This window comes from Apis mellifera, linkage group LG16 (assembly GCF_003254395.2).
Source record: "Apis mellifera strain DH4 linkage group LG16, Amel_HAv3.1, whole genome shotgun sequence".
Lineage (NCBI taxonomy): Eukaryota > Metazoa > Arthropoda > Insecta > Hymenoptera > Apidae > Apis > Apis mellifera.
The window spans coordinates 6,262,895-6,290,345 of record NC_037653.1 but is presented as its reverse complement, the minus strand read 5'-3'; the positions used below and the strand labels follow the sequence as shown (position 1 = coordinate 6,290,345).

Sequence of the window (27,451 nt, the reverse complement as noted above, 5' to 3'; positions counted from 1 at the left end):
TGTGAATAATTATTCTCGCTAAAATAATAAATAAATATCTCCATCTCCATGGTCGGATGGAAAAAACGGAACGGAAGAACAGGCTCTCCCTTTTTCCTCTCCCAACCCCAATCAGATTTTAAAGATCGCGCCTCGTCTCATTTACCCTTCGCGTACATAAAACAGCATAAATATATATAATATAATACTCGAATCAGAATCAGGGGGAAAAAATCGAGAAAAAAACCATCGATTCGTTTGATCGATATTTAATTCGCAAAAAAATTTCACTCTCACCACACGTATCATCCATCGGATACGTGATACGTATTGGTCGGTCGTTGGTCGGGGAAAGGTTGCCTCCTCGACCTTCGAAGGGAGGAGGAGATTAGAAACGGAGGCGAGGAAAGTAAAGCGATCGGATGGAAGGAGGCGAGGCGCGGGACAAGGCAGAAGGGAGGAGGAGGAGGAGGAGGAGGATTTTCACTCAGGCGTCGGTCAAAGTATACTTAGCCACCGGAGTCGAACGAAAGAGCCGGATCATTCAATTCGCGACAAGAGGGGGCGAGAGAGGAGCGTATCCACGTACACTCCGGTGTCCCTACCACTTTCTTTGCCCACCAAGTGGGCATCGCGTTCTCGTTACCGTGGTCCACGCTGCACTACTGTTCCACTATCTCCTCATTCACTTCGCGATTCGACAGAGGGAACACGCGCTTACCTGGCCGACACGCGCTCATCCTTCTTCGGGAATCGATCGATCATCGAGTCGATCTCCTCTTTCTCCTTCCCATCTCTAATTTTTCTTTTCTTCTTATCCCTTCGTCGCAAAGAAGAAGAAGTATTGGAAGGATCTCTTCATAATTTTCTCCTTATAATTTCGCGAAAGTGATGGAACCGGGCCATTTGAGAGTTTGATCCTCCCGTTCGAATCTTTAAATATTCTCGCGAAATTCTCGAGAAAGTGCGAGGAAAAGAAAGAGAGAAAGGGAGAATACAAAAATTCTCTCTCCCTGTATACATATATATATATATCTCGTTTGAATTTTCATCTGTCTCGTCATTCGATCGATCTTCGACCGATCTTCATCTTTTCATCGAATCGTTCATTTTCGTAAAAAATAATCTCTCTCTCTCTCTCCCTCTGAACAAAAAGGAAAAAAAAAGAAAAAGAAAAGAAATCATCGGCCATAGAAGAGGAAGGATACGAGGAACGAGGGATCGATGACGGGGGTCGAGAGTTGGTGCGCGATCGTCGATCAGTGGACGAAGAAGCGGAACGGTGAGATAAATAAGGCCGCTCGCGCCTCGCTCTCTAGGCGAAAAGTAGACGAGGAGGAAATCCCTGCGGATATATCGAACGAGATCCAGGATAGAGCGGCGGATAGAGCGTGTTGAACGTTTGCCGTACAGAGAAAACCCGTCTCCGATGGTTTTTCTTCCTTCCATCCGCTCACTTCCACTGTTCCACGTTCTTACATAAAGGGGGATTTTACCGACCGACAGTTAATGAACCCGGCTGTGCGCGCGTATATAGGGAACATCCGTCGCCGAGTTTACGTAAGTAGTAAATACGAATAAATTTTTATCTTATCTTATGCGAGCTTTTTGTGTGCGTGTTCGTGAGAGAAAGAGAGAGAGAGAGAGTGGAGGGACAAGAATTCGCGCGAATCAGAGTTTTTGATCCCTTCTTGGCCCTTGCGTGCCTTCCCCTTCGATTTTTTCACCTTCCCTCGATTCGTGCGATCGAACTCCGTTTACTTTGGAGGAATTGGAGGAACGGTTTTATTTCTAACTTTTTGGCAATCTTTTGGAATTCTTGAAAATTGATTATCTCCAAAATTATTGAGATTGGAAATAAATATATAATCGTATAGAGTAACTTGTTTCGAATTTTTTAAATAAATTGATGTAATTGATTGACGATTTTTGGCTTGAATTATTCTAGTAAATTCGTACGTATGTGTATAGTAATAGAAAAAGGAACATTTAAAGATAAAATTTCTTTCTCGGATTCAAGAAACGTTTCGTTTAATTTTTGTAATGGCGATAAATAGGATTGGAATTATTTCCAATTTTTAAAATAAATGTAATTGATTGCAGTGACAATTATTGGCTTGAATTATTCTTGTAAATTCGTACGTATGTGTACAATAATAGGAAAAGGAACATTTAAAGATAAAATTTCTTTCTCGTTCAAGAAACATTTCGTTCAATTTTTGTAATGGCGATATAGAGTTCAATTTTTAAAATAAATTAATGTAATCGATTGCAGTGACGATTCTGGCTTGAATTATTCTCGTAAATTCGTATGGGATAGGTGCCATAGGGATTCCTATACCGTAGGTATACGGTAATAGGAAAAGAAGTACCGTTCGAACAAAATTTCTTTCTCGGGTTGGACAAGTTTCGTTTAATTTTTGGAATGGCAATAAAGCATTATTAGGATTAAGATCGTAAATGCTCCAACTTTTAAGTAATTTGTAAGCTTTGAAAAATTTTTGGATCAGCTTATTAATTGCACCGATTTTATTTAGAAAAATTATTTAGAAATTAATTTAATTAATTTAAGTTAGACTTAAAGAGATTATAGACTAGATTTTCTTTTACGCCAATTTTTATCGTTGGAAGATATTAGTTGATCAGAGAATGTAAATTAAAAATTTATATCATTATATTTGTAAAATTTTTGCATCAGCTTATTTCGTATTTTATCGATTTTATTTAGAAAAATTATTTAGCGATTAATTTAATTAATTTAAGTTAGACTTAAAGAGATTATAGATTAAACTTTCTTTTATCGTTGGAAGATATAAGTTGATCAGAGAATATAAATTAAAAATTACAAATATTTGTAAAATCTTCTTTTTTTCTTTTTTTTTTTTTTTTTTTGTAAATGTACGTTTCGAATTTACGTTTTTTCCCACGATGATAATCGATAAACTTTACGTAAATCCATCAACGTGAAACTTTTCTTGCCATTGTTTCACTTCACAGTCGAGTTTTGCCCCATTATTACACGGTACGTTGACTTGAACTACTGGAAACTTATTATTTAATATTTAGGACAAGTTCACTTGCCTCGCAACGTTGATCAGTCACTGTCAAAACGTTTAAATTTCATTATAAACATACAGTCATTGACATTAAGGCATTAGCCTTGACTTCCCTTTTCAAATGACTTATGTACGTGAAATATGTAAGATATGTTATATAATATTTTTTTTAAACTCATTTTCCTTCCCCCCCCCCCCTTTTCCATATTTTAAATATCGAATGTACGCGTATGGTGAAAGTATCGAGAAACTTTTGTAAAGATATAAGTAAAAAGGATTTTTTTGAAAAGAATTATTTCACTCGAATTACACTCTATTACAAATTTCTATTATAAAAGTGCAAATTTGAATGCAATAAACGTAATTACGCGGCTCGTTGTGAACAACTCGTTTCGCAAAAATATTCGCTTTCTCTTTATGAACCCAAGTTTTTTTCACTATAAATATTCCCTATAATTCGCAATAAATATATCGAGGATGTCAAAATTCTTCTAATTTGCTTATCTTCTTTTTAACACAAGTTACAAGAATTTCGGCTTTGCCAAGGCAAACTCGAGAGGCGAATCTTTGATCACTTGTTCAAATAATAGTTAATAATATTATGTGATAATATTAACACAAGAGATTTCTAAATGTTTAATGTCCAAGCGATATTTCAATAAATCAAAAAATCCTTCCCCTGTTGATTTAACATTAAAACAAGGTAAATTCGATTTTCTCTTTATTCCCTCGATCGTATCATTTCTCTTTCTTTGTCGAAACACGTGTCGAACGATTTTTCATATATATATATATATATATATATATATATATATATAATTGAAAATTGGATAATTGATTTAATTGGATAAATGAATTTAATGAATTAGAAGTTTATTTATTTAATTCCATTTAATTAACCGATTATTATTATTAATTGCGTATAAAAAAAAGAACTTTGATCTAACTGATCTGATTAATAATTAATATAATCAAAATATCAATAATTTGATAATGCTCATTAAAAGAGATAAAATTTAAATTGGATCGAAAAAAAAAATTATTTGCGATGAACACAAGTCAATACGTTAAATGTGAAGATTTTTCACGAGGAAAATTTAACTTATAAACCGAGACGATGAATCTTCGAATCTGAATCTCCCTCCCTCCCCTAGATACACTAGATAGTTTTTGTTCAAGTCTTACAAGTCATGGTCACGATATAATGGAGATCGTTTAAATAAAATTGTTTGCAATATTAAATAATCTTAAATAAAATAATTTTTTCTTAAATAAAAATAGAACTTGAGAATGGAATAAAAAGTAATCATTATTTAAATAATAATTCAATTTGATCGATAATTAAAATTCGAAGCGGGAATGTTTTTCGATCGATGATCGGGATTGAGATAAATTTGGAATTCGGTAAATTTATTATCAAAATTTCTTACAGAAAAAAGGAGAAAAAAAAAAAAAAAGAAGAAAAAAAAACAGGAATAACGAATGCGATGATTTTGCAGGTTTTGAAACGAGAGATTAGTGAACTTGAATATTTCGAATTACTACTGGCTAACGGCATGTCCACGATTCCAATAGTAGTCAATTTCGATTTTTTTCTTTTTTTGCAGTTGTGTAACGATTCTTTGCGTAATACGAAAAAAAAAAAAAAAATGGTTAGTCTTGTTTACGATATATAATAATATCTGTCTAATCATTCGATAAAACCGCGCTTTTTTTTCCTCTCTCTCTCTCTTTTTTTTTTTTTTTTTTTAATTGTCTAATAAGTTACAGATGTAAAATGCAACTTGAGTATAATAACGTTTCGATCTTGTCTTTTTTTTTTTCTCTCTTTTTTGAATAAATGTTGCAAGACTATTAGATGTATTCGTATAACATATCTCGAATAAAAATTCTAGTATCTTTGGAACGGATTTAAGGTAAAAGAATTCAGGTAAAAGGATTAAAGGATAAAAGGAAGAAGAAGAGAGAAAGGGGCGAGGGAGAGGGGAGGAGGAAATTCTTCTCGTTCTTGCGATTAAAATTGTAATATTATTATTATGGAAATATAGAAAAAAAGATGTACGTGTTGAAATTCGACGCAGGACGATGAACGAAACGTGAACAATGTTAGTATGGCACGGATGGTTATAGTGTATCTCGTTTATTCATAATAATATAAAATTATTGCGAATGCGGTTTTGTATCAAAACCACAAACTCGAGATAAATACTTCCTGTATTCATCCTTATATTCACCGCTGCTGGCATTGTCTGGAATGCTTTACCTCAAAATTTTTATCTCCTTGCTTCCTGAGATTGCTGTGCAACAGAGACATCATTTTCTATATATATACAAAACAAAAAAAAAAAAAAGAGAGAGAGAGAAAAAAAATTGTCTTCATCTCTCAATTCTCGAATCGAATTTATCACGATTCGATTCGATCGAAAAAAAAAAGAGAAAAAAAAATTTTTTTAAATTTTTCAATAAATTTTGAAATTTCTTCATCCGAATCATATTTCTCCTCAATTTCTTTCCCGATCCAATCCAATCCATTTTGCAACTTGTTCGTGATAATATTAAAATTAATTTCGCAATGTTGAATTTGTAATAAAAGGAACAGTGTTGTTAAACTTTCATTTTTGAAACCGCCGTACCGGCGTGAACACGTACGCAGATCTTTTCATAATTGAGTAGTAGAAGAATTTACTCCCGCGAAAAAGAATATCCGATTAATCACAATCTCTTAAGTACGGCAAATGGAATAATTGCCAACATAATTGCTAAATCAACTCGATTAATCATTATTTCAAGGTTCGGTAACTGTTAGAAATAATGAATATATATTGCAAATGAATATTTATCATCGTTTCTGAAATGCTCTCTCGAGATGCCTTGTTTATCAATTAATAACAATTTACAATCCCCACTATTTTAACTTAATACGAGCCATTTTCACGATATATTTTTCTTTTTTTTTCTTTTTTTTTATTTGCATCAAATTAACTGCAACATAATTTACGATTTAATCGGTAAGATAATAATCGATACGAATGAAATGGATGATCTCTGCCCTCAGACAGACAGACAGACTTTTTCTAGATATCCGAATAGGAAAACGGGTAATCCTCGGCAGAAATTGTTGGAAAAATTAAGAGATCGAGAAATAAAAAAACGAAAGCACGATGACTTGAAATTTTGGAAACGCGATTAGTAATTGCGACTTTTTTCGAAAATTTCCTTTCAAAAATATTTACGTGACACAAAATTAATTAAACAAAGAAAAAAGTGTGTGGAAAAAGGGATAAAACGAGATGAAATATCCTCGATTTTCCTCGTTTTGGAAATGTGGAAAGGTTGTGAAATCTGTTTTAAGTTCTCGGCTCGATCTGTTTTAAGTTTTAAGGTGCAACAGAACCGTAGAAAATGTGCGTCATGCTTGTTTCTATCCCTCCCCGTGGACGCAAATTGGAAAGTCTGGAATCACGGTTCTCTCCTCGTGAATAGACGGCATATGAACTTTGTTTTGAGCGGCACCTCGTTCGTCCTTGCACATATTATACAGACTTCCGCATAATTGAACGTGTACAAAATAAGATTGAGCAGTCGAGATCGATTCGTTTATGATTTATTTTTTTCGTTTATGATTTCTCTTACGAATTCTTTACGAAATTTTATTTTACATTTTAGAGAAATTGAATTTTTCAATAACCTTTTCCATGAATAATTTCAGAGAAAATATCTCATATTTTCAATATATTATCGACGTATAAAATGATATATATATATATAAATATGTGTGTATGTGTATGTTAAAAAATATAAATGTAGTCAGGGGGAAAAAAAATTAATTAATTGTACAAGCTTGAAATTCTCTTGATAAATTAAATGGAAGAAATTTACTGAATGTTAACATATTTACGAGTAATATATTAACACTTAATCTATCAAATTAATCATTTTTTATTATTTTCCTGCATTTAAACGGAAAAGTGTATATACATATATATATATGTATTATTAAAGATATATCTATTAATATATATTAATATCTTTCATACTACGATGATATATCACGATGATATAACGAAATGATAAGTTAATTTCTTAATAACTTTTACTTTTATTTACTCGTATCGCTATTATAGTAAATCTAAACAGATAATTTGAAATAGATATCTTTGAAAAAGTTATTGTCCTGTCACAGGATAGGAACTTGTTTTCCCATAAAGTTTATTATTATCTTTTATTATAATCATTTCATCTAACGCGATAATGATAATTCAAGACCAACTACGTTTCAGATTAAATCTTTCTACGCAATCCTGTTTTCCTTTTCTTTTCTTTTTCTTTTCTTTTTAACGAATTGAAAGTAAATCTCTCGAGAGTAATAAATGTATGACTTAAAATCACCCAATCTACCTATACGCACCTTACATACCGTATCTATCAAAATCATATATTGCCAAATTTCAGATACGCTCTAAATACGTGAAAAAAAAAAAAAAGAAAAAAAGAAAAATATCAGAAATCAAACGCGACCATGCATTAACCGCTTTCTCTAAACTGTCGAGCTAATATCAACTGCACTTGTGATACCTGACCTCGAATACATTCTATTCTGACTGTAAAAAAGGAAAAAAGTAGCCATCCTTAAATATTATTATTAATTTTTACCGTGGAAAAATTAAATTTCCGAAAAATTCCTTCTAGAAAACAATGTTTCTTTTCTTCTAAAGAAGGAAAGAAAATAAAGAAAGAAAAAGAAAAAAGTAGCTATCCTTAAATATTATTAATTTTTATTATTAATTTTTACCGTCGAGAAATTAAATTTCCGAAAAATTCCCTCTAGAAAACAATGTTTCTTTTCTTCTAAAGAAGGAAAGAAAATAAAGAAAGAAAAAGAAAAAAAGTAGCTATCCTTAAATATTATTAATTTTTATTATTAATTTTTACCGTTGAAAAATTAAATTTCCGAAAAATTCCCTCTAGAAAATAATGTTTCTTTTCTTCTAAAGAAGGAAAGAAAATAAAGAAAGAAAAAGAAAAAAAGTAGCTATCCTTAAATATTATTAATTTTTATTATTAATTTTTACCGTCGAGAAATTAAATTTCCGAAAAATTCCCTCTAGAAAACAATGTTTCTTTTTTCTAAAGAAGGAGAAGGAAAAAAGGAAAGTATGGTTTTTCATCATCAATCGATCAAAGAAGAAAGAAAGAAAAAAAGTAGCCCTTAAATATTATTATTAATTTTTACCGTGGAAAAATTAAATTTCGGAAAAATTCCCTCTAGAAAACAATGTTTCTTCTTTCTAAAGAAGGAAAGAAAATAAAGAAAGAAAAAGAAAAAAAGTGGTTATCCTTAAATATTATTAATTTTTATTATTAATTTTTACCCTTGAGAAATTAAATTTCCGAAAAATTCCCTCTAGAAAACAATGTTTCTTTTTTCTAAAGAAGGAAAAGGAAAAAAGCAAAGTATGGTTTTTCATCATCGATTGATCAAAGAAGAGAGAAAGAAAAAAAATGGCCATTCTTAAATATTATTATTAATTTTTAATGTAGAAAAATTAAATTTCGAAAAAATTCCGTTTAAAAACAATGTTTCTTTTTTCTAAAGAAGGAAAAGGAAAAAAGGAAAGTATGGTTTTTCATTATCAATCAAAGTATCAAAGAAGAGAAAAAGAAAAAAAATGGCCACCCTTAAATATTATTAATTTTTATTATTAATTTTTACCGTGGAAAAATTAAATTTCGGAAAAATTCTCTTTAAAAACAATGTTTCTTTTTTCTAAAGAAGGAAAGAAAATAAAGAAGGAAAAAAGGAAAGTATGGTTTTTCATCATCGATCGATCAAAGTATCAAAGAAGAGAGTAAGAATGATAGTAAAAGGCGATACAAGCTCGATTGCGATACGAGGATTGAAAATTTCGAATGCGTGTATACACGTGTATACACTCGCATACACATGTACGCAAGTGCATACAGATGTACGTATTTGAAACGGACGTGTGTGCGTACAGATTCGTGGCCATTAAACATTTCTAAAGGCCTTGTAGCAATCTAACGTAACTCTCCCTTAATTTATCGAGTTTTGCAAACTTCGCCGCAATAACATTCGCAGTGTAACGTTCGTGTTTACTAAACTTCGGTTTAGAATTGTGCCGCGGGATATTCTTGCCATCTTTTTTCTTTCTTCTTCTTCTTTTGCGAAGATACGAAAGCAATTGATTTTTGATATCACGTGTATAACATGGAAGATAATAAAAGAAGATAAAAATCGAATGGTTTTCCTTTTTTCTCTCTCTCTCTGCGATTTAATTCTTGAATCTTTGACCTACATTTGTAGAATTGTATTTTAAATATATAAATTAAAAAAAAGGGGGGAAAAAAAACGTTTAATTGGTATTTCTTGGTTTATCTTCCATTATTCTCTATGTCTTGATTATTTATCTTCTTATTAGAGGTAATTTATAAACACACCTTAATCCGCATATTACGTGTTAGATGTAAATTAAAGATTCGAGGCTTGGACAATTTCAAGAAACTCCAGATGTATCAAAGTAGATCAATAAGTGATAATTACATCACACACAAGTATCTATTTGAGCTTAATTCTTTTTCCTCTCTCTCTTTCTCTCTTTAAATTGTATCCTTATATCCAAGATAGTAAATATGTAATTGTATCGCGATTATTTGCATTGCATAAATTTTCATTTAATTGGATAAGATACAATATTGGAATTATGATGGAAGGAAAAAAAATATTATGTTAAACGGGGGAAATTATTTTGAGAAAAATGTTATCAAGAATGTTCTTGACAGATTTTGCCGTGCCATTAAATCATAATATCCTTGATGCAAATGAAATCACGACCGTTCGTTAATTATATTTCTATCTATTCATTATTAAATCTAAATTGTTCGTATAATTAATACGCATAAAGGAACAAGGTTATTTCTTTTATTCCGTGGAAATTTACGTAAAATTGCGGAAATGTTATAATTCAGTTTATAAATAATTAAGTAGTAATAATTAAGTAATATTATTTGCATATCCCATTTTTTTAAACGGTATAAATTTTTTATAATCAAAATAGATTTATCTACATTAAATCAAGATAAATAATTCAAAAATTTAAATATTTATATGATTATATGATGTAACGGTATTAAATTTATTATCTGTTTCAATATTTTTTTCAATTTTGCGCAACGATCAGATCAGATTGCGTTTAACAATTAACATTTCGATTTTGTTCGATATCCTTACATCTTATAATCGAATTATATAGAGAATGAGTTTTCCAACGAATTTTATCATTTTTATTTCTCCTCTCCTTATTTTTCTAAATTAATTAATCAAATCGAAAATTTGAAATAATTTTCACTGATGAAATTGTTCCATCACGAAATATGACTCTTTTCAAAAAGTTCAATGTACAATTTTTATGCCTTAGTGTTTTTAGATCGATAAGAATAATCTAAATAATCGAAATATTATTATTCATATATAAAAATATCTCGGAATTATTTATATTCCATTTAAATATGAATGAACAAGAATATGATTTAAAAAAAAAAAGAAACTAATTCGTTGCAATTAATTTATTTTTAAATTAAACAAAAAAAAAAAGATAAATAAATATCGATTGCCAGACAATTTTATTATTATTATATTTAAAGTTTAGAAAGATCTACGAGATATAAAATTTTGCTCGCTCAACGATTAATTAAGTTTAACGATCGATTCGAATGATTTGTCAAACATCTCGTAGCGGAGAAAATTCACGTTTCTCAAGGATGGTTCTATGGAATTATCTTGTCTCTTCGGGGATGTAACGGTACTGTTGCATGTCTGTACAATGGAATAGTTCGTCGTGCTCTTTTCGTCATGCATAACGATTCTAGTTATTTGACATTCCTCCATACCGGACAGTTTCCTTTATTTCCAAGATACTTTACAGGCACGGTAAAATGGAATAAGAATTATCGCCGACCCGAATAACTTATCCAATCCGAATTAAGTATACCTTAAGTTAACGACGATCTGTTCGTCAAAATTTTAATTTTGAATTTAGAGAAATTTTTTTACTCGATTATTGGAAGATGTATAAGATAAATCATTGCAAACCGTTGGCAATTTTTTAATTTTAATATCGATAAACTCAACGTCGTGATATTCGTTTCTATTTCGTACGATTGTTCGCTGCATTAAATTGCATAATATTACGATAAATTCATATTACGAATGCAAATGAAACTGGATAAAATTGGATAAATTAAACATGATATGCAGATGGAAAAGAAAAAATAAATATATATATATACGTGTATAAAATACAGAGAATTTGGAAATCGTTTATAAATAACAAATGCAATGCAAATTATTGAACAGGTATAATGCAAAATTGCAATAAAAAAATAAATCAAACATCAATAGGAAACCTCTTTGAAAATTCATGTATGTAGAACGGATTAACGGATCATTCCTTTTCAATTAATACTTTCTACTATTTTTTCGCACGTACGCATCAATAAAAAATAAGAAAGGAAAGAAAGAAATAATAGTCATATTCTTTAACGAAGCATGCATAACTTTTTCTTTCTTCTTTCTTTCTTTTCTTTTCTTTTCTTTTTTTTTTTTTTCGTCGATCAATTTTACGCTATTTTCCCCAAAACGTAATTTAATTTACGTAACATAATTGGACGTTATATTATAATGAGTGAAATATCCATTACTATTTACTTTCTCAACTATATATATATATATAACCATTGTATATAACACGTGAGCAAATACTAAGTATTTGCGCTAATGACCGGTGAAAGTGTAAGTGCTACCAGAGAGATTTCGTCGCGTGCTTTTTTTCTTCTTCTTTTTCTTTTTCTTTCTTTTTTTTTTTTTTCAAATCCCCGCGTTTTTAGATTTCCCGCGTTATTCGAAATTTCGTTTCTCTCGACGTTTCTCTTCTCTCTTCCGTTTCGATTCTGTTGTTATTATTACATAAGTAAACGTAAACTAATTTTCAATGTTTCGTTAAATAATTTTCTACTCTCGTTTAACATTCAAATTATAACATTGTAAATTGTAATACAAATATAACAACCGCGGTTCATTCAATCGAAATTCATCTCGATAAAATACTTACTTAAAAGAGATTGGATTATATTTCACACGCGCGTGGAGAATTTTCTTTTTTTCTTTCTTTTTTTTTTATCGTGATTTTACGGTGATTCTTATTTGAGGTTATATCCAGCAAGAATTGCTCGTTAGATAACTCTTCAACGATGACGACGACGATGATGAAGACGTATAAGGCGAATCGATGGATCGCAAAGATAATTACGCAAAATAAAGGATAGACTTTTTCACAATGAAAATTGCGTGGACGTAAGTTAACGCTCATAAATAATTGCGGTGCCGTATTGTTGTGGTTAACACTTTTAACCATCAATTACCACTTTTTTTCTAACAACTCAACTGGCGGACGGAAAATTGTTAAATATCGAAATAGCGTTGCTAATCTGTATTCTCGGATTTTATCTTTCGAATAAAATCGCGCGTTGAGAAAAATCTTTTTTTTTTCCCCCGATAAAAATAAAAATTTTTACTTCGCAATTTTATTTTATCTTATTAATTCGAATAAATACTTTGGAGAGATCGGCTAATGTTGTTTTTTTTTCTTTTTTCCTATTTCCAGATAGAGCAACGATTATCCAGCAAATAAATAATCACGCGACGTAAATGAGCGAAAACTCATCGGAGTGGAAGATCATCGAGAACGAAATCCTGATAATCGGCCTTAACCGATCGAGAAAGTTAATAATTTCCATCCCGTGGTAGAAAATAAGAGGAAACGATCGATGAGAGAAAAAAAATAGATCGAGAAAGGGGGAATCGATTTCAACTCAGCAAGAGGGGGAGAGGAGAGGAGAGGGAGGGGGGGAGAAAAAGAAGAAAAAGAAGAAAGAGAGGAAAACGATGCCGGTTCTAACCATGTTCTAGGAAACGAAAAAACATTTGTGTTGCATACTCGGGAACAATGTTCGGCCAAGTGACGTGAAAAAGATACAATACACTTTCAAATATATATACACGTCTTAGCACACATCGTGGATTAACTGTAACAAAGATTTCTAAGTGGCGATAAACAGAGCACGAATTATCCAATTATCCTTAATTGACGTGAATTTTAACAGTGAAACACACGGGAGGGGGAAGCGATTTCAGCAACATGCGTTATCTCCTCGTGTGATCTCCAACGTGATGTTCGTTATAATATTAACTCGTGTAACTCTCTGATATTGAATATACATGCGTGTTGGGAAATCTTGAAAGGAAGGAGGAAAAAAAAGAAGAAGAACGAAGAAACAAGGAAAGAAAGAAGAAGAAGAAGAAAGAAAAAAGAAAGAAGTCACGTTCACAACGTGGTTGATCACAATTGTTACGAAATTAAAAGTGGACGGACCGTTCGTAAAGGATCAGGTTGTTGTTGATTGACGGGCAAATTGTGCGAACACGATGAAATTCATAGGATCGTTGTTGGGGATCAGCTCGCCCAAGAGGATGGGCAAGGAGTACATGAAGGTGGGGAGGAACGCCCTGTTCGGCGTAAGGACGAGCCAACACGACGGCCTCTACACGGACAAGGTCCCTAGACCTTTGTCCTTCCTCGTTTCTAAGAATGGGAAACTGAAACACGGTAAGCGACGGTATTATCTCATTTTGATTTATGTTAAGTTGCACGTGCCCGTTACACGTTACAGTGACGAAATAACGCGTGTGTGCTCTACCGCGAAAGTAAATTAATTAGAATTTCAATTCCGCGAGATTAAAAAAAAAAAAAAAAGGAAGAAAAAAAAAGAAGAACGCTCAGGTAGTTTTTGTTGAAATTAATTATAGGATTGGAATAATTGGAGATTGGAAATTCCCGATTAATAACAAGAGGAATAAATTTAATTAATTACGATTTAAAGTTGATATTGAAACGCACGCGTTTCGTTTCTTTTCCCTTATTACAGTTAAAATGATATGCAATATATAATTGCGATATTTTAAAAATAGTGGAACGGAGATATCAAAGATTGCTGCACGATTCCACAATCGTGAATTATCGTTGAAATCTACTTGAAATATTTTCTTAATTTATTAGAATCGGATTTCTTATTCTGCCTTAATGTATTTCTTCACGAGAGATTTTTTTTTTGTTTCTTTTCTTTTCCAAAATCTACGCGTGCAAAATTTCCCTACTTGAAAGATGCGTAAGAAAAATAGAGAGTTTCCACTTGTTTCCACCTTGAATCAGGAAGAAATTCTTCACTTCAGAGAAACTTGAATTATCATAAGAGGTTTTCGTTTTCTCCGTTCCCCAGGAATGCGTTCACTATCTGATTTCAATTCAATTTCGATCCAACGATTCGGCTGCATAACAACACTGTTTCAATGAACTTGAAAAAGAAAAAGAGAGAGAAAGAGAGAGAAACAACTACCATTTCACTCTATAATAAAAAAAAACAATTTCTAATCCTCTAATAAATCCGGATTTCACGTATTAGATTGCACGAACTTGAAAATTAACATTTTATATAATCTAATCTAAAGAGAAAAAAGACTTGCCGCGCGTTAAAAAATCACGATATCCCCTCGAGTCGCGATTATTATTTACGATTATTATTATTATTATTAATTTCTAAAACGAAACATCCTTCGAGTTGGAGAGGAACGTTGGAAGAGGAACGTCGATGCGTGCTCGCGAGAAAAAGAAAAAAATAAAAAGAAAAAGAAAAAGAGATCGATGATAAAAAGCAATCTCTTCAAGTTCACTTGAATTTTTTTAATTTTTCATACATTCCATACGATCGGTCACGGCTATTGCGGCTAGTTTCTCCCGTTTCGATTGAAAAGTTCGAGGTGAGCGGCACCGGCCGAACAGCACGGGTTGCAAGCAACGCTTTATAAACCTGTTACCTACCTGCAAAGTGTGTTGACGATGATCAAACGTAATCAGAATGATAGTGGGGCAGGCGACCAATTCCTTTCGACGATCTCTGGCGCTATTTGGCCTACTTGCACCCGTTATACGATATCATCTCTCTCTCTCTCTCTCTGTCGCGAATATTTCTTTTCTTCCTCTGAGAAAAGGAAGAATATGGAATGCCGCCCTATTTCCTTCCTTCCTTCCTGAAAAATTATCTGGAATCTCGTTCTCTCGAACCTCTTACGAGACTCGAATCTTGTTTTCAAACTGGTGTAACTGTTTCCTAGAAGATGCGGGCCTTTCGTCGGGATCGTGTTTCCTGTTTTACCACTCGGGCAACGTGAAAGGAGCGACTCTTGTCACGAGTAGTTTCTCGCCTCATTCTGACCTTTGCGATTTGAAGTTGAATATAAGATCTTGATCTTGATGGGTCCTTGATTTCGAGGATAAGAGATGATCGATTCTTTTTTCAAACCTTTCGTATCTGCAAGGATATCTTCGATCTTTTTTTCTTTTTTTCGTTTCTCGAAGGACGAAATCATCGATTTAAATATATAATTTTCGTAAATAGAAATTGATTTTTAAAGCGTGTACATATCGAATATATTGTAACGTTTTTCTTTTATTAAAAAAAAAATGTTAATCTTATCAAGTTCTTAAATCGTTTTCCAATTTAGATCGAATAAATAATCCGCTGGTAAAACTTGTACTTCCTTCAATGATCTTGACTCACTGGTCAAGCGAAGTTTATTCGAAAGTATTCAAGGTAATTTCATTTGAGGGGAAACGATTCCGTGTTCCTTTAAGAAAGTAGTCTAGCTATCCAACGTTAAATCCTCGCTTAATTCAGCTCAATCGTTACCTGCTCGACGTTTTCTTTTTCTTCCTCTTCTTTTTTTAATACTTTGGTCTTAAAAAAAGAAACGTTCACACTCCTTTCCGTTCGAGTTGTGAAAATTGAACACACTTAAAGTAAAGTCAGAAATGCGAGAACCAACCAATATGCATACGAATATAAAAAACTTTAATAGATGTAATTAATAAGAATATTATTAATTAGACTTGCAAAATACTTTATTACAAGGCTGTGCTAACCCGTATATTGTTTAATATTCATATATCTTTTTCCTTCATAAATTTATCCACTTCTGATTCAATCTCTTGCCTGTTATATACATATATAATTATTATATTTTTAATTATTCAATATTCGTTGATAACCAATGGGTTAAACAACACATAACAATTTTGCAATGTTGCTTCTGATGATTAAATTCTCTCAAAGGTGGATATAATATAATATCCGAATAAGTCGGCCATCGATACGGTCTATATCTTTCTCGATTCGTAAAAAATAGAATTAATTAAAATTAATATACAAGGAAGCATAAGCTTCCCTTTATTAACAGAAATCACACTCACATAGTGTTACACAAAATTACAAATTTTACAGAATCGCTCCCTTTTCCGTTCAACTTAACGCCAAACATAAATAGCCATTTAAACGATTAAAAATTACTATCGAATAATAAATAAATATTTCGAGTCAGAATTTATTACAATTTATATAACGTAATTTTTCCAAATCATAAATACACTCGTCTCTCCTAAAAAAAAAAAAAAAAAAAAAACATTCGCAACAAACGCATGCAAACAACGTATGAAAATCTCTCGTGGCCGATCACGCGAAGAATGATTCCCCCGTTATTCCAAGACCGCTATATCGTGAAAAATCTCTCGAACGTTGCGGTTAAAATCGTTCCCTCTCTTTTCTTTCTTTCCGTCCCGTCGGAACGGAACGCATTGGATTAGCGACGAACGCTTTCTTAAAAATCGCGATCCATGGAATGCAGTTAAGATTGCAAAATCGAGCGTCCAAATATTTTTATATTGGAGCGGATTGCAAAACGGTGGACAGGACAAGACCGTGGCGCGGTCCACGGTGCCTGTTCATAAAGGCGGGGAGAGAGATGTAAAGCAAGAGGTGCTCGTACGCTCGCCGATTTTGAGATCACTTTCACTCTCGGCTGTTCGGAGAAACTTTGGAAGGAGGGAGGGGTCCAGTGTAACGAACAGGCATATTTTTAGTCCCGTCTTCCATATTACGTGTTTCAATGGCCATTAAGTAACTCGTGTAACTCCTGATGAGATAACACTGAGTGGCGTGTAATCGTCGACGGCCATTTGCACAGCAACGGCCTGTTAAAAAAAAAAAAAAAAATGTAGCTGCGCTACGGGATTAATTAATCGGTCGAATGTTGCCAAAGTAAAATTAGAAAATTTCTAATTTCTAATTTCATCATTAATTATCATTCGTGTATATATACAAATATATAAAATTTTAACATAAATTTAATTAAATTATTAAATTTATAAGTATTTTAAAATTTCCTACTGATTTTATTAAATAAAAGTAGTATAATAAATATATATATATAATATTGTTTTTTTTTGTTATATTTATTAATATTATAAATAAAATATATATATACGATGGTCAAATGGACGAATTTATTTCATGTAATGAGATAAAAATGGTTGATTACAACTCGATTCTTTTTTTTTTTGTAATTTCAAGTTTGATCACTTTTCCAATTCGGTCGATTCGAAGCAAAACTTTTTATTTTCGATTCGATAAGAAACGTTAACGTTTCCTTTTCCTGCGAAATCATTAACATTTTCACTTCCTTTATTCCTCGATCGTTCTCGCCCCTGTTTTTCGAAAATAAAAACCGTATCAACTGTTGACAATGGAACGGTTTTCGTCCATCCAGGGAAAATATCGAACTAATAGAATTAACATTTACTTGGTTTATTCCTATTCAAACATTAACCACTAGTTCCAATGTTTTAAAATTCAACGCGTTAAATCCATCCTCTGTTATGGTTAAGAGCATATTTCACAAGTGTATGTCGTTTAGATTTATGGCGTAGGAAATGTAAAACGATTTAGAACGGATTTAGCGTGCATAATAAAAGAAATACGAGTGAATTTACTGTGGAAGAATTCCTGTTGTTTGAGCTCAATTATTCCTACACTTTCTATGCTTGTTAGTTTCCCAATCTTTTTTTCTTCCTCTTCTTCCTCCTTTTTGCGGTAAATCAAATTAATTTTTAAATAAGAACGGTAAATGGAAGAAGATAAATATGCCTCGCCAGTCTGAGCCTTACGAAAATTTCTCTAGCTATTTAATTTGCTAATTAATTTGAGAGCGTGTGCATATGTATATTTGGAATATTTCAGTTTAAAAAAAAAATCGAGTTGCAAAATCTCCCCACTTTCTTTGCCCTTAATCCGCGAAAATAAAACAAGATAAAATGAAACAAAAAAGGAAGGAAAGAAAGAAAGAAAAGAAAAACATTTTTCCAAAGTTTCTCCATCCAAGAAAATGCATATTATAATAATAATTTCTGCGTGAATAATTTTACGATCGTGTTTCCCTCAAAAGCTATACTTGTGTATAACTGTATTTGTACTTATGATGAACAGGAAGTGACACACTACCGTATCGAGGATATTCCCCATTAAATTTATTTTTATGGAGAGTATCCTAATATCAAATATCAAAGTTGACAAGAAAATGTCAAAGTAGTCACTTTATGATTACACCCTGTGTTAATCCTCTGTATCCTTCTGTAAATTTCCGTTTCGTATGTATACCCATTTCCATGTAAACGACGAATATATTTACCTTTACACTCGTAAATTAATATTGATAATAAACAAATAAAATAATTGACGTCATTACAGGTCGAAATACCTGTAATTTCCTTGAATTGATTGGATGGAGAAAAAAAAAAAACTAATTGAGAGGAATAATATCGTGTCATTATTTCATCTCCGTTTAACGAGAATTAGAAAAAAAAAAAAAAAAAAAAAGAAAAAAGTAGCATCAGCTATTTAATTATTACGATCTCTGAACCCCATAAATTATAAATCATTCATCGTACGTTTATTTTTTTCTTCTTTTTTCGTAACGTATGACGATTTATGACGGCAATAATTGTTATAAAATGACAAAAACTGGATACGTTCGTTTAATAAATTTTTCTATATTTATTCCTTTTATTTCATCAATTCTTCGCAATATTATGGGAATAAAAGAGAGGCGAATTATCATTAAAGTTTACGATCAATAGTCTTGCATTAGCAACTCATTCTGAATAGTAATTGAACGTCTTTAACTTTCAGTAACAAGCGTTTAACTGGTGATCTCCTTTATCTGAATGAGACGTGCAACACGTAAAACAGACATAAAAAGCTCGAGCGGAAAACAAGTCAAGTTTTATCGATATCGCATATTTTATATATAATCGACGAAACGAGAGGAATCGATTCTTCTTTTTCTTTTTTTTTTTTTTTTAATGTATCAACATTTGAATTGGAAAATTGAAACGGATGAATAGGATGATAAGGATTGAACAGGATCATGGATGATAAGAAAGAGAAAAAAAGAAAAAAAAGAAAAAAAATGGCACCCATATGTAATCCGTTTTACCAATTACGTTCTAAAATCCTTTCACATAGTTTCTTAATAATTAATTGTCGCAACATTCAACATAAAATAAACTCGAGACCTTCGTCTTTGCACATGTCTTATGTATTACGGTTAAACCTTTCTTTTTTTTTTCCTTTTTTTTTTTTTTTTTCGTTTCTTTCGAAACCTTGCGCAAGCTAGAAAAGTGGTTCTAGTTCTACCGGAAGACGATTGGGATCATAGATAATAAGCAACGAGTGAAAACATATTCATTATCAAAATTAATTAAGAAAAATTTTTACGCATCTTTTGTACGCCTTTATTTTACACAGATTTCACTTAACACTTAGTTCATTTTTTATTGGGCGAATTATTAATATAATCATCTTGATTAAATTAATCTCGTAATTTAAATCTTAATTATTTATCGAATGAATAATTAATTTCAAAAGAAAAAAAAAAATTTATTTATTTTAATCATCACGCGAATAGTTAAATCGAAACGAAGTGGAAAAACAATGAATGAACGACCGTAAATTTCATACCTGAGAGATCGTTGCGCTTGTAAAATGTAGCAGCAAGAAATGGCTGTTAAAATAGTTCCCGTTCAACGATCTCCCCAAAGCACGTAACTTTTTCATCGGGCCGTGATTATATCGTCGATTAGGGATCGACATTTAAGTCATTCTGTGACTAAGTTTCTAAGAAAAAAAAAAAAAAAAGAAAAAAAAAAAACGTTACTCAACCCATGATAATTATGACCGACCATCTTTGCAAAAATATATACGATCAATAAATTAGACGAAATTTTGTTTCGCAAACGATTAATTCGACAATATGGGGGATATGTATATGTAAATTAAAAAAAAAAGAGAGAAAAAAAGAAGATTAAATAAAAAAAAAAATAAGGAGATAAACAGATGACTACGATACTTTGATCACGAACAAAGAGCAGGAGAAGAAGGTCGCAGAAGCAGCAGCAGCAGCAGCTCGATCAATAGATGTAAAATCAAATCTTCGTTCGACAAATATTACGCACAACCGATTAAGCAAGATGGATGGAGGCAGACGCGGGCAAGAAACACGTCTGTCGAGGTGCTCACAACCGTTCAATAGATTTTCATTTTCCATCTTTTCGAGGACACGTGAAGAAAGCGAACTTTAACGGAGGCGATCGACAACGGAGTTCTCGAGAAAGGAGAGATCGTAAAATTATGCAATGACTTTGGTAATTTATATTGCTCATGGTTAACGAACGTTTCACGAACCTCCTCAACAGGCAGGCTATTTTGCATTCTCTATCAACAGCGAGCAAGAGGATCAATTTACACCTGTGCCCCCTTCAATCGTTAAACGTTTTCGAGCTTGTTTATTAAAACGAGCTTTTTTCTTTTCCTCTTTCTTTTTTTTCTTTTTTTTTTTTTTTTTTTTTTTTTACGCGGAAATTAATCCGTTTCTTGGATATACTTTCGAGCGAATGATTCCCAGAATTAAAAAATTTTCAGACGGATCGAAATTGAATATTCGAAATTGTCAATAATCGACGATGTATTAATGATGTGACGATTCTGTTGAATTCGTGTTACATCATATATATCGTTTATCGAATATTATGAAGATTTTTATTAGATATATAGGGTGAGAAGGATCGAAAGAACGAAAGAAGAGAAAATTGTATCGCGTGATTAAGCAGTTTTTATTACGGGATTCTGTTACTTGTCCTTGAAATTTTTCGAAGCCGAATCCAGCATCCCAAGACGAAATCACGTAATCGTGTTTCGTGAGTGTGGAAACGTCACAGACACTTCTATATTTAGGCTAATGTTTAAAAATGTAGAATGTAATTTTTAATTATTCATAGAAATTTAACTGCATATTAAAAATGTATCTTACATATAAATGAATTTCAATTATCTCTGGATAATCATTACAAGTAACACGTTGCCTTCTTAATTCGTTTTATAATTGGTATTTTTATTAACTTATTTATTAATGACGTGTAGGATTCACAATCAATGTCAAGAGCAGTTATTTATATAAATCGATGTTGAGAAAAAAAAGAGAAAAGAAAAATAATAGGATTTTTTTTTTATAAAATTATAAACGAGCACAGTAGGCCGAGAAAATTATATTGAAAGAAATTGATTGCATGCTTTTACTATCCTACTTTTCTAATGATGCACATCAATTTTAAGCCACCAGAGGGAAATATTTTGTTTCCTAGTTCTTATTTAACCTTTCACCTTAGCCAGAAATATTACAGCTTTCCCCTTAGATAACCCAAGGTTTAACCGTGAAGCATTATTCGATATTTTATTATAAATCAGTTATTTATATAATCTTCCTATTAGAAATCAGGATGTTGTCAGTGAGAAAGAGAGAACTTCCGCTCCAAAAATATATTTATTTATATATTTAATTGTAATTGAAATAAGAATGAGAGAAATTTATATTTGTGCCGAGTAACGAACTTTGAATTATACAATTTTATTTTTGATCAGCGATAATTATCAAATTATATAAAAAAAATTAATTTTATCTTGAAAAAGAAGAAGAAGACTACGAACGAATAAATATATAGGTCAAGATGAATCAAATGTCTAGGTGGGATTTTCCCAAGGCTAAAAAAATTACCCATGAATTTAAATATATATATGTGTGTATATTTAAACGGGTGGAGGGAAAAAGTGAAGGGTAACGCGTTTCCTGAAAAACGTGACTAAAAATTTCTAAAAACTAAGATATGAATAGTCTCAAGTCCAGAATCATCAAGGTTTTTAAGTGCAACATTAACGACACGATGATCGTTTAGAAGAACTTTCGAGGAGATATGAGGCAAGCCCTTTTTTTTCGATTTTCAGTAGTAATTTCATAATAATCGGCCAAGGATTGCCAGAATAAAAGTGTTGAAAATATGAAAGCAACAGTTTTACAATAAAATACCATTGAATACCAGAAGGAATTAGCTTGATTTTATTTTTGAAGTAAGAAAAAAAAATAAATAAATGAATAAAGCAAAAAATCGGTAACACGAAATAATCGTTGAAAATACGCAATTTTTAATTGCAGCTGTAAAATTGCGAAATTATTGCTCGTAAAAAAAAAAAAGATGTGTTACTTTTTTTTTTTTCTCTCTCGAGCAATTTGTTCGCGATTTCAACATTATTTCGACGTTGTTAACGATATTTTAATGCTTTATTAAGCTTTATAAAAACCACGAGGGAACGAAATAATTATCTAATAGATCCGTGCATCCGAGATGAGACAAATGACATAATGTATCTTGTGAAAACTTGACATCTTCCTTTCATATTTCTTCGAATACACATCGCAAAACATGTCAAAATATTGATTTGTTGAAGAAAGAAAGTATATCTATATGTACAATACTTCATTATTAAATAATTATTTAATTTTCTTCACAAGTTGAAATATTATGACACAGAACCTTCAATGTATATTAATCAAATACGATTATCTCATATAGTACATAACGTTGATGGGATACTTATGATGATTCACAGAACGTTATGTCATTGAAATTTCTTGGAAGAAGGAAGTTGGCCTTATTCCTTTCAATAAGTCGAATAATTTTGGAAAATGATGGGCAGACAAGTGAAGGAGGAATAAAATTCCATGCGATTGGAATAATAATAAATATGATAAAACAAAGATTAGAAATTTATCTATTATAATATTTATCGTATCTATTTATGCTTTGTAGGTAGAGTGTCAGCAATTTTCATAGGAATTCTGACGCTCGTGATTGGCATTATTTTAAGCAGTATACCTTGGGTGGATTACATTATATTAAAGGTACGTAAAATAATTTAAAATTAGTTTTTTTTTTTTTTTTTTTAGTAAAAGATTCTCCTACGATTATTCTTATTATTTATCCTTGATTGCCAAACAGAAATTATCTCTAGAAAAATTTAAATTTTCATAAATCCAATTATGCTTATATTAATTTTTACGTGTAAATATAATATACATATTATACATATTAACATATTGAATGTATATCTATTACATAAAACTGTTTTACTGGCAGCTATTTAGCAAACCTAATTATATTCCATCGATTAAACTGGATGGAATTAACAATAATATAAGCATTTTTAGCTTATTGAATTAAATGCACGGTTTAACATTCATTAATATTTACATTGATAATAAACTCGGATTATTATTAATATGTTTTATTCATGTGACGATAATGTCAGGGCTTAGAATCTGAATCATTCGATATATTCTTCAATGATATTCAATTTTATAATAAGTTTATTTCAAATAATTATTTAATAACATATTTAATAACACTGTATATAATAAGCAATATTTTTTCATTATTACGATTTCTTTGAAAATGACTTTTCAATTATTATTATTATTATTATTTTTTCTCTTTCCTTATTCGTATAGATCAATGTATAAAATCACACTAATTCTTCATCATTAATTTCTTGTTTTACAATACAGTGAACAAAAATATCATTTATATTAATTATTATCGGTATTATTATATAAGCATCATTGATATATAAAATAAACTTGATCAATCGTCGAAACAATCTTTCTCGAATTAATCTCTAATAATATAATTGGAACGAATATATTAATTAATTAATTAATTAATTAATATATTTATTTATATATATTAATATATTAATTAATTAATTAATTAACAAAAATCGAAAGTTATTTTCACTATTTTCGGTGTTCTTTTTGATCATGAATCGAGATAAATTTTGAAATCAAGATTACTCTTCTTTTCTTTTTCGCTTAATCATCAAAATTTATTTTCGTTTTTATCGCTTCCTGTAAATGATTAACAATTATATGAGGAGGCACGTTTTCCTGTTTCAAATTATCAAACATTCTTTTTTATCCAATCGTTTTACCTGCCTTGCATTATATAAAAATAAGTTTATATTCCAAAAAAAAAAAAAAAAAAAATAAACAAAATGCAATTCTTTATTTTTCTTATATAATATTCTTCTCTTCAGCAACTTCGATTGTGGAATGGGTCCCTTTCTTTTCAATACTGGCAGAAACCAGGGGTAGTTAGATTGACCAAAGTTTACATATTTAACATGACTAACGTAGAAAACTTCTTGCAATACAACGAAAAGCCAAAATTACAAGAAATTGGCCCGTTCGTGTACAAGTGAGTATTCGTTTCGCCCAATAAAAAACAATAAATTATCGAATATTTCTTTAATTTCGTATAATAATAACACAGAGAGGATATGGAAAAAGTGAATATCGTTTTCCACAACAATGGTACCGTGAGTTATCAACACAAGAAAATATTAAACTTTGTACCAGAGTTGTCGAAGGATAAAGATCTCAAAGTAATAGTGCCAAACATTCCGCTATTGGTAAGTTTTCACGATTTTCGACGAAAAAGATTTCGTGGACAAAGATTTTTTGCACACGAAATTTGCAAAATTTGTGATTCGAATTACGTTTTTTTTTTTCTCTTTTCTTTTCTTTTCTTTCTTTCCAGACACTGTCGACGCAAAGCAAGAGTCTACCTCGATTCATCACATTAGGATTATCCATGTTTCTGAGCGGAATGAGCATGAAATCGTTCGTCCCAGTAACCGCTCAAGAACTCGTTTTCGGATACGACGATCCATTAGTCAGCATCGCCCATCGATTCTTTCCAAAAACGAGACGTCCCATGAGCCAAATGGGACTTCTTCTCGGGGTAATATACGGAAAGGATAAATAAATATATTATTGTAGCAATATACGTTAGTTTTAGAAAAATTTAAGTAAGGATAATTAAGTAAGGATAAAGGGATCAACATGATTCTTATACACAACATCGTTGACGATGAGAATTTTAATTTGCAGAGGAATGGCACGTTGGAGGAAGTGTCTACCATCTTTACGGGACACACGGATATGAGGGAGTTTGGATTAATAAATCGTTTGAATGGAATGGACCGTCTACCGTATTGGCCAAACGCGCCTTGCAATTCTATTCGCGCTTCAGAGGGTGGATATAATTAGATTAAATATTTTTTGCGATTCAAAAAAAAAAAAAAATATTATTAAAGGATATTTTTATCCGTAGGATCCTTTTTTCCACCCCGTGACAAAACTGGCGCCGACATCGTGCACATTTGGGACAAAGATCTTTGTCGAACGTTGCCTTTAAAATATCATGGCTCAACCGATAAATCAGGAATCAAGGCGGATTTGTATATACCCCCTGAATCTGTGTTTGGACGCCCGAACGAGAGCGCCCCGGAAAACGAATGTTTTTGCCGGGACGACATGTCCCTGTGTCCCTCGAACGGTTTGCAAAATATCAGTCCTTGCCAGTATAGTAAGTCCTTATTTTTTTTTTAAATAATATTACTTTTTAAAATATTACTTATCCTTCTTCCAATTTCCTTAGCCGCACCGGTTTATCTCTCCTTCCCTCACTTCTACAAAGCGGATCCTAATTTATTGGATGCGGTCGAAGGATTAAATCCAAGCCGAGAAGTGCACGAAACTTATTTTAAAATTCAACCGGTAAGCGATTTAAAATAAACAGAGATGGGGATAATTGTGGATCGTGATGGATTTGTTTGTTGCATGCAGAAAATTGGCGTGCCTTTGGAAGGGAAGATCCGGGTACAATTGAACTTAAAGATCGAACACCAGCCGTTGATCAATGTTGTGTCGAATTTTCCCGACATCGTATTTCCTATCATGTGGCTGGAGGAAGGTATCGAAGAGCTGACGCCCTCTATACGTAGATGGGTCTATTTGGCAACAACATTTAGCGACGTTGCCGCGCCTTGTACCTCGTACGGATTAATTCTAGTCGGTATAGTAATCATATTCGTCGTGTTCATAAAGGCTTACAACAACGTGGTGCTCACGCACGAAGCGATCGAGTTAGGAAAACGAACCATAAGAAGAGGTTCCACGTTGTTAATGAATGGACAGCACAAATTATTAATGACTCGAGAACAGTATGTTTTGCTCACGGATAAGGAGGATAATGACGAGAAATCAGGGATAATAGAGATCTAGTTATAATAGCATAGATTTTTTTTTTCTTTCTTCTTTTTTTTTTTTTCTCTTTCTCCTTAAATAGATGTATATTACAAAGTGTAATAATCTAAGAATCTTGTCTTGTAATGTAGGATTTGTAATCGTTTGATACTATAGACCAAAGTTTTTTTTTCTAATTACCTGAAGAAAATATCGATATATAGTATATATATATATATATCGATATCGATATAGTTTGGCAAATATTCAACGATTACCTGTATGTTTCTTTTTTTTTTTTTTTTGTTTTGTTTTCTTTGTCTACAACTGTGATTTCATCTGTTTTATTTATAACGATGTGTATAACGAAACAGATCGTGCTTGGACGAACGAAAATGTATAACGAAAGAATAAAGGAACGAAACACCTGAGAAGCAAGTGAATAAATTTATTATTTTGATTAGTATTTTATATGGGCTATTATGGGAATTTGTTGTGTAACTTGGTTCATGCACGATCAAAATTCGGTGCAATATTACAAGTATTGTATCTTAGAAGATATTAATTACCAAAACTCAGAGGAAGCATTAGTTAGAATAAGATCTTTTAATTAATTTTTATCTTTTAGGGTTTTAATATTTTAATTTCTAAAAAATAAAATTAAGAAAAGTTTGTAAAAATTTTAAACATCTATTCGTTAGTTCGAATGAAATAAAATAATGTGTGAAAAGCATATAATAATATACGTAATGCGTTACATTTTATAACTTGTGACTAATAAAATTTATATACTCATAAAATATAATTTTATAAAATTTTAAATATACTTGAAAACTACTTAAATAATGATCAAAATTTCTATAATTTTAATTGTTTCTAACGAAATGAAATTATATCTTTTATTGTATTTTTAAACTACTGTAAATTATTGTTATTGTCAATAAAATTTATCATAAATTGGTATTATACTACATATATATAT

At 31.3% G+C, this 27,451-nt stretch overlaps 2 protein-coding genes across 3 annotated transcripts in view; one reads left to right on the top strand and one right to left on the bottom strand.

Annotated features, from left to right (window-relative positions):
- The first annotated feature begins 536 nt into the window (after positions 1-536).
- Positions 537-27,116, top strand: LOC413408 (scavenger receptor class B member 1). The gene is made up of 10 exons (XM_396852.6): positions 537-1,539; positions 12,716-13,717; positions 23,195-23,286; positions 24,477-24,637; positions 24,713-24,851; positions 24,980-25,183; positions 25,333-25,477; positions 25,556-25,810; positions 25,883-26,001; positions 26,071-27,116. Exons 2-10 carry the CDS (start codon positions 13,537-13,539, stop codon positions 26,506-26,508), a joined length of 1,734 nt encoding a protein of 577 aa, XP_396852.2. The 5' UTR covers positions 537-1,539; positions 12,716-13,536; the 3' UTR covers positions 26,509-27,116.
- The window catches only part of LOC413409 (cytoplasmic dynein 1 intermediate chain), a 23,525-nt gene continuing 12,827 nt past the window's right edge, over positions 16,754-27,451 (bottom strand). Inside the window, exon 15 of one of the 2 annotated variants that reach the window (XM_006563163.3) lies at positions 16,754-17,191. The gene's annotated coding sequence lies outside the window, so the exon portion shown is untranslated. Of the gene's footprint in view, positions 17,192-19,728; positions 20,172-27,451 lie in introns of those variants that run through there. The other variant, XM_016917077.2, reaches the window with a different exon arrangement.